Raw genomic sequence first — 8,646 nt, 5'->3', positions numbered from 1 at the left:
ATGATGTCATACTATGTTCATCCTACTTTAAACCATGTCTCTTTATCCTTAGATGTCAACGAATGTGAGGAAATAGACAATACAGTAGGCATGCTACATGGACATATGTTCCGAAAGTGATTTTATTATGTAGTTGGCACTACAATACATGCTAATGTATTACAGTAGTTCACCAAAATAAGTTATGTATAAACGTTTAACCTACTTTGTTTGTTTTTGTCTCATTAGTAACTTATCTGGTACACTAATCTACAAGTTCAAACTTTCAGGAAGCTATGGAACAAATGATTGAACAGCCACAACCACCTGAAGGTGACGAGGCTACTACAGGCACAATGTCACCTCTTGCTGCAGTGCGTCAGTATCTCTCCACTAACAGTGCAAAAAGCACCTTCCTGCGTAATTCTGGGTTGGTTGTCAAGGTAACCTCGTCCAAATCGCCTACTGAACAAAATCTTCCTGCTAGACAGAGTGATATATCTGTGCTCCAGACACAAGTCCAATCCCTAATGGACGTTGTTTCGGAAACAAGAATAGTGGTTGAGAAATGTCGTCAAGATATGAATGGTTTTGAAACCAGACTATCAGACATTCGCTTCGTTGTTCAAGAGCAATGGCGGAAAAAAGGTGGAGATCGTGCTGCTCCATCAGATTCTACAGCCTGAAACATTAGCACTCAGGTCAAATGATCTGTGCTTCTATACATCTGATGGTGCTTTTATCTGGAAGGACTGTAAACTTTATGCCAACAGGCCTTTTGTTGTATGGTTGGAATTTATTTTGTTGTGATACAACATTTATGATGCTGCCTCAGGCTGCAGTAATTACGACGCTATTTTTGTATAGTGTAGGTTTATCTTAGTAATGTATTCGGCCGAAAGCTTCGTAGGAGCCCAACATGCCAACATTCGTCGGGCCCATTCCAATTGGGCTAAAAACGATTACGGGCCGAAATTGGCATGTAGCCCACTAAAAATATCTGGGCCTAAATCAGCATAAGCTTTCATATTTTTCTGGTAGGCCTGTGCCCATAGTGGGCCTTTAACAGGCCTAAACATAATTTGGGCCCTCAGTAAAAATAGGCCGTTTACAGGTGTAAATATCTCGAGCCCATAAAAAACATGGGCCTTTAATAGACCGAAAGTGAGATTGGGCCCTGATTGTGCCAAATAACCCACTGGACTTAGCAGGCCGAAATGGTGGCCCATTTACGATGCGGATCTTTGACAGGCCGAAATTCGGACGGGCCGTAAATGCGCCGACCTAATACACGGGCCTTTAACAGGCCGGAACTTCGGTCGGGCTAGATTATCGTCATTTTTATATGGGCCGTTAATGGGCCGATATGACGTTGGGCCACATATGGCCCATGGTTTACGTCCGGCGTTAACAGGCCGAAAATGACAACAGGCCGAAAGTGGCCCAAAGCTATAGTGGGCCTCTAACAGGCCGAATGTCAGACATGGCCGAATATGACCCAAATCCTTCACGGTCGTTTATGGGCCGAAAGTTTTGATGGCCTGTAAATGGGCCCAAATGAAGCCGGACCTTTAACAGGCCGGAAATACACCGGGCCGTAATTCGGCCCAATTACTTAGCGGACTGTTAACGGGCCAGAAGTGACCATGGGCCGCGTTGATGACAAGTTTAGGACAGGCCGTTGACGGGCCGATTTGACAGAGAATGTTGGGCCTTTAGCTGGGCCGGCCCATTATGGTCTGCAGAATCTTGTGGGCCTTTAGCTGGGCCGGCCCATTGTGGTCCGCAAAATCTTGTGGGCCTTTAGCTGGGCCGGCCCATTATGGTCTGCAAAATCGTGTGGGCCTTTAGCTGGGCCGGCCCATTATGGTCCGCTAAATTTTGTGGGCCTTTAGCTGGGCCGGCCCATTATGGTCCGCTAAATCTTATGGGCCTTCGGTTGGGCCGGCCCATTTAAACTTTGTGGGCCACTTTTGGGCCGGTCCACGTGTCAACATATCATAGGCCCATCTCGACCGTTGGATGAGTGACACCTGTGCCAACGCGGAGCTGACGCGTGGATCCGTCAGCCAATGAGAATTTTACACGTGGAAAATCGGCATTGGTCGTGGCTGTTAACGGGTTATCGGATCCAAAATCCGAACCGATAGCTTAACGGCGTTCCGTTACGGTGGATGCCACGTGTCGTTCACCCTTGACGAAAGCACTTCTGTGACGCGCGATTTATCGTCATGGAAGTGGACACTTCCGTGATGATAATTTTGGCAATGTCATGGAACACTTCTACGACAGCACAGGTATGACTATCTTGATTCTGTCATAAATTTGTCATGGATGTACATGCATGACAGAAAACGCGACCTACTGTGACAAACACGTATCATCACGGAAGTGTATTTTTTTTGTAGTGCCTTCTCCTCTCCCTCTCCTTCCTTCCCCCTTCCTCCTCCTAGTTGGACTAGGAAAGGGGGAGTCCTACTCCTACTAGGAGGAGGACTCCTCCCGCTCCTTGGCGCGCCCCAAGGGCCGGCCGGCCTCCTTGCTCCTTTGTATACGGGGGCAGGGGGCACCCTAGAACACACAAGTTGATCATTGATCTCTTAGCCGTGTGCGGTGCCCCCTTCCACCATAATCCACCTCGGTCATATCATCGTAGTGCTTAGGCGAAGCCCTGCGCCGGTAGCTTCACAATCACCGTCATCATGCCGTCGTGCTGACGAAGTTCTCCCTCGACACTCTGCTGGATCGTGAGTTCGTGGGACGTCACTGAGCCGAACGTGTGCAGACCGCGGAGGTGTCGTACTTTCGGTACTAGGATCGGTTGATCGTGAAGACGTACGACTACATCAACCGCGTTGTCATAACGCTTCCGCTTACGGTCTACGAGGGTACGTGGAGAACACTCTCCCCTCTCGTTGCTATGCATCACCATGATCTTGCGTGTGTGTAGGATTTTTTTTGAAATTACTACGTTCCCCAACAGGTGATTCCTCCTTCACCACTCCCAATGACGACTCTGTCTTGCAACTCTTCAAGAGTGAACCTACCGAGGGTGATTCCTCCAAGTTCACCTTGATGGTTACAACAAGTGGAATCCATTGAGGGTGATTCCTCCGATGCCCCTTGGTGTATGGACACACAATTACTTTGACTTTGCCCTAGAACCATGTTCAAGTAGGGTCTGCCCCGAGGGGTACCCGTGAGAGAAATGTGACGAGTGATGTGAAGTCGGGTTGACCTAGAGGGTACCCACGAGATTTCTGCCTGGCACGGCCGGGCATTCTTAGCCCTTGCCGTAAGTCTGTGAGATGGAGCGACGGGACCACATATCGTGGATCATTGATCGTTACCGTGCGCTCCCAAGACACTAACGGTTTGGATATGTGATCCGAGTAGATCTCTGGCCTTTTCGCACTCTGCGGAGTATGTGTCAGCCGAAAGCTCTTCGGACGTCAGGGATTGAGCGGCACGCGCATGGGTGGTCCGCGTAAGCACCTGCCTTGTATAAGGAGGTAGTCGGGATGATCCCGGCCGTCCATGCAACGTGCATGAGGGCAAAGGGCGATGGGCCCAAGACCCCTACGTGCTTAGAATGTAGACCGGCGTGTTGGCCTCTCTGTTGAGCCTAGGTAGGACTACGGTGTGTCGATCAGCCGAGGCCAGGTATGATCTGATGGTGTGGCCGACCGGAGTTAATCGAGCGTGTTGGGTAAGTTGGTGCACCCCTGCAGGAAAGTATATCTATTTGAATAGTCACGTCCACGGTAACGGGCGCTCGGAGTTGTATCCCGATCGATACAACTAGAACTGGATACAGGAGATGTGAAATGGATATGATTGCTCCAGGATTGCTTTCTCGCAGGGAGTCGAGAAAGGATCTCTAGGCGTGAATGTTACAACATACTTACTACTATTATGATATGTTACTCTTATCTCTTCTGATGCTGCAAGATGCTTGAAGATGCTAGTCTTCGATAGGCTAGGCCTTCCCTCTATTATGGCATTTCTAGAGTTCAGTCCAAAGATATAGCCCCATTCCTTTGATACCGATGCCTACTTAGCATAGTTCTAATGTAAGTCTTGCGAGTACTTCGGATAAGTACTCACGGTTGCTTTGCTACCTCTTTTTCCCCCATACCCGATTGTTGCAATCAGATGACGGGTCCTAGGAGCCAGACGCCACCACCGACGACTACTACTACCCCGAGGGTGCCTACTACTACGTGGAGGCCGCTGACGACCAAGAGTAGTTAGGAGGCTCCCAGGCACGAGGCCTTGCCTTTTCAATCGTTGTTGCTTTTGTGCTAGCCTTTTTAAGGCAGACTTGTTTAGTTATGTTTGTACTCAGATATTGTTGCTTCTGCTGACTCGTTTGTGTTCGAGCTTATGTATTTAAACCCTCGAGGCCCCTGGCTTGTAATATAAGCTTGTATTATTTTTAATTTGTGTCTAGAGTTGTGTTGCGATATCTTTCCGTGCGTCTCTAATCTTGATCGTGCGCATTTGCGTGTATGATTAGTGCATGATTAAGTTGTAGGCGTCACACTAGTCTAATAGAGACCTACTAGTGACACGGTGTTGTTTATGTATTCACACATGTATATAAATTTTCGTTCAATACACTTCTAGTATGAATAATAAACATTTATTATGAACAAAGAAATATAATAATAACCAATTTATTATTGCCTTTAAGGCATATTTCGAACACTAAAGACGTTGCCCTCACATTTTCCATGCTAGTTGGCGCGAAAGCGAAATGGCACCTCGAAATCAACTATTTTCCTCCTGGAGCTATTGGGGGGACACAAAGTCATAATTAATTAGTGCGTTGCCAGCGACACTCCATGGGCTGCATAAATTACATCGGTGTCCATGCTGCTATCGGCAACACCCACATGAAAATTAATTCTCTCGTGCACGCGGGTCACGTGCATGGATCAATACTCTCCTGCTTTGTCTCTCACATTACACATACTAGTAAGATGCACATGCATTGCACCTCAAAACTTTCATGATCAAAGTGCGATTGAATATGACATATCACATTAACACTGGAAAAAATAAAAATTTAGAGCCACATATGCATGATATATGAGATGTATATTTACGTAGTTAATCCCGCAGAAAAATAAATATAAATCATTTTATAAAGATACACCAAAGCCTTGATAAAAAAAAAAGTAAAAGTGAATGGCATGCGTACTTGTATACTACTATAGCAATGAACTTTTTTTTGTTTTTTCTTTAATAAAGAGATAGTGTTTGTGCATATTGTGCATTAATAATAATAAAGTAAAAGAAGCAATAGAAATTCATTTAAGGCTCCTTTCATTCAAAGGAACTACATATAATTTTTTTAAGGATCCAAATCCTTAGGATTTTTTTTCTATGGTGGCCGTTTGATTTGAAGGATTGAAGTCCTTAGGATTTTTTTTCCATGGGATTCATTCGTACTACATTTTGGAGGAAATTTTCCATCCACTCAAACCTCTTGGTAGAAGTCCTTTGTTTTTCCTGTGCTATCGGATACTCTCGATTCAAATTCTTGCAGGTTGCAAGAGGTCATGACACTTTAATTCTACGTTTTTCCTATTCCTGTGTTTTTAGATTCGTGTGAATCAAAGAGGCCATTAGAAGGAAAAAAGTTGGTAGTATTAAAGGATGGAATATTCTAGAATAAAGGAGAAACATGGTTCGTTGAGGTTTGTGCATATAGTGATCGTGCTTAAGCTTAGTAAGGGAGTCATCTAGATGATACACATAGCAAAATCTTATGTAGTGAATAGGATACCTAACTGCCAACAATGCTTGGATTTGCCAACTTTTCACTATTGGATTGGCTTCATCCGACAACCGGTATTCAAAGTTATTCGCATGGTACTATATAGTGGTGCAGATAATACTCCACCCATCCATATCTTTTTCATTTGATTTCAAAGTTTGAATCTAATTTATCCATTGAATCAAAATTATAATTTGTGATTCATTTACATCGTTGTGTTCATTGGGATGAATGCTTTGAAACAAGACGACTTTCGAATACATTCAGGCAAATACAAAAACTTGAAATCTGCAACATGATGAAACTCTATAGAACGTAGTGAAAAAATAATTGTTCTGCGCGAAGCGTATATTGAGCTTTCATCAAGCTCTATAGTGACAAACATTATGGTACACCAAGTTTCTCCAAGTATAATGCGCGCTATATAAAGCTCGCGCGTACACGCAGCCGAGTAGCTCGCACCCACTAAAACACCAGCCCACGGGGTAAGCGCAACAATGGCAGCAGCTCAGGCCCCAACCATGGAGACCCCCACCGGCGCGCAGCTGGTCCAGGCGCAGGCGGACCTGTGGCGCCACAGCCTCACCTACCTCACGTCCATGGCACTCCGGTGCGCCATCCAGCTCGGCGTCCCCACCGCGATCCACCGCCTCGGCGGCGCCGCGTCGCCGCCGGACCTGGCGGCCGCGCTGTCGCTCCCTCCGTCCAAGGCGCCGTTCCTCGGCCGCCTCCTGCGACTTCTGGCCACGTCCAACGTCCTCGCGGCGTCTGCCGGCGGCTACGCCCTCACCCCGCTCTCGTACCTCCTCGTCGACGGCCAGGACGGGCACGCGGCCTTCGCGCTGGGCGTGGCCTCGCGGTACCACGTGGAGGCGTCCCTGGGGCTGGCCGACTGGTTCAGGAAGGACGTCGACGTCGCCGTCACGGACCCACCGGGGGTGCCGTCGCCGTTCGAGGACGCGCACGGCGCGATGCTCTTCGAGGAGAGCATGGCGCTGCTCGACCCCGAGACCGACAAGATGTTCCACGAGGGCCTGGCCGCCCACGATCACACGGGGATGAGCATGCTCCTGCGGGAGTGCCGCGACCTGTTCGGCAGCCTCCGGTCGCTCACCGACTGCTGCGGTGGCGACGGGACGACGGCCAGGGCCGTCGTCGAGGCCTTCCCGCACGTCAAGTGCACCGTGCTGGACCTTCCGCGGAAGATCGAGAAGGCCCCACGCGATGGGGTCGTCGACTACGTCGCGGGTGACCTGTTCCATTCCATCCCACCGGCCCAAGCCGTGATGCTCAAGGTAGGCCCAGCTGGTCCAAGCGCATGCATGGGTTGTACTGTAATACTAGTACTTTGGTGTCCTAGGTTATCCATTGCTTAACCTAACGAAATTTTGTCCATGCCAGCTCGTCCTACACTGGTGGTGTGACGAGGATTGCATCAAGATTCTAGCAGAGTGCAAAAAGTCCATTCCTTCCCGAGAAGAGGGAGGAAAAGTGATCGTCATTGACATAGTGGTTGGCCATTCTTGCGAGGCAACGTACGAGCCTCAGGTGCTGGCGGATATGCTCATGCTGCTGGTCACCAGAGGACGGCAGCGGGACGAAGACGACTGGAGCGCTATCTTCACAAAAGCTGGGTTCAGCGGATACAAGATTGTCAAGAAATTCGGAGCTCGAAGTGTCATCGAGGTCTACCCATAAGGTTGTGGTGTGAATTACTCCCTCTATCTTAAAATGTAAGACGTTTTCTCACACTATCATATTGTCGAACAATGTCTCTTACATTTTAAGACAGATCATAGTGTCAGAAAATGTCTTGCATTTTAAGACAGAGAGAGTATTTTAGTAGTGTGCAATAAAAATGAATAAGGGCAATGCCTTACTTTTCAATGGAAGAACACAACACAGCCCAAAGCAGCCCAGGTGTTAAGGGCCTAGCTAAGCACTCGTGTTTGTATGTGTATGTGTGTGTACGTATGGTGTGTTTTATTGGAAGAGGATTTGTGGCATGCAGGTGCGGGGCACGCGGATTGTGGGTCGCCGATTTGTGCCTAAATACGCACATCTCTCTTTGTATTTCTTGTATTCTGCATCGTATATCAATACCTATATATATATGTGTGTGTATTCACATCGTAAAGCTAAAGTATTATATTTGTTTTTGTGGATCCGTTATCTAAGGTACAAATATTTAGATGAACAGCTTCTGTTACAAGTCTGCACTAAAAGGTTATCCTTGTCCTGAATGTATTCAGTGTGTTCTTCTCTCTTCTTGTTTGTTCTTTACGCACTCTCTTCTTCTTTTCTTAAAACTCTTCTATTCTAACAGCTCTGTTGTAGCCGAGAAGCTATCTAAGTTGTTCCTTTGTGAATCGCTCAGAAATGTTGATGACTGATTGACAATAGAAGACATATTTTGTAAGCTTATCCGGTAAAGGTTAGTCGATGATGTATCTTTGATCTTCTACATATGTTTCTGTTAGCACAAGTCGTGTGTATAGTTGTTGGGTATTCGATCTTTTATTCTTTTATGGCTTCTACAAGTTTGTGGTGTTCAAGAGTTCAGATCTCTGTCTTAGCCAATCTTGTTTGTAAGGAAAAATTTGGGGCTGGATCTTAGAAAAAACACAAATAGTCACGTATGAATGTGGTTTATAAATCTAGGACATTATTATAAGTAGCCAAAATTAAAAGTCAGAAACTTGGAAAGTATGTTAGTTACGGATACTGGAACTTATGACATTATGATAGTTAAGGAAAATGAAACTTACAACACATGTTGATGTAGGGTGGAACCCTATACGGCCGATCTTTCATGAAAGGAGTGGATCCCAACTAAGAACACAAAGAACACGAGGGGAAACACGAGGGAAAACACAAGAGAA

At 46.6% G+C, this 8,646-nt stretch overlaps 1 protein-coding gene across 1 annotated transcript; it reads left to right on the top strand.

The window, feature by feature from the left end:
• The first annotated feature begins 6,229 nt into the window (after window positions 1–6,229).
• On the top strand, window positions 6,230–7,892 carry LOC123080061 (flavonoid O-methyltransferase-like protein Os11g0303600). Its single transcript, XM_044502921.1, has 2 exons — window positions 6,230–7,059; window positions 7,166–7,892. The coding sequence occupies exons 1-2, from the start codon at window positions 6,262–6,264 to the stop codon at window positions 7,460–7,462; spliced, it is 1,095 nt and encodes a 364-aa protein (XP_044358856.1). The 5' UTR covers window positions 6,230–6,261; the 3' UTR covers window positions 7,463–7,892.
• Window positions 7,893–8,646: the final 754 nt, after the last annotated feature.

This window comes from Triticum aestivum, chromosome 3D, assembly GCF_018294505.1.
Source record: "Triticum aestivum cultivar Chinese Spring chromosome 3D, IWGSC CS RefSeq v2.1, whole genome shotgun sequence".
Taxonomy (NCBI): Eukaryota; Viridiplantae; Streptophyta; class Magnoliopsida; order Poales; family Poaceae; genus Triticum; species Triticum aestivum.
The sequence above is the reverse complement of the archived record's forward strand: the minus strand, read 5'-3'. Positions and strand labels throughout refer to the sequence as shown.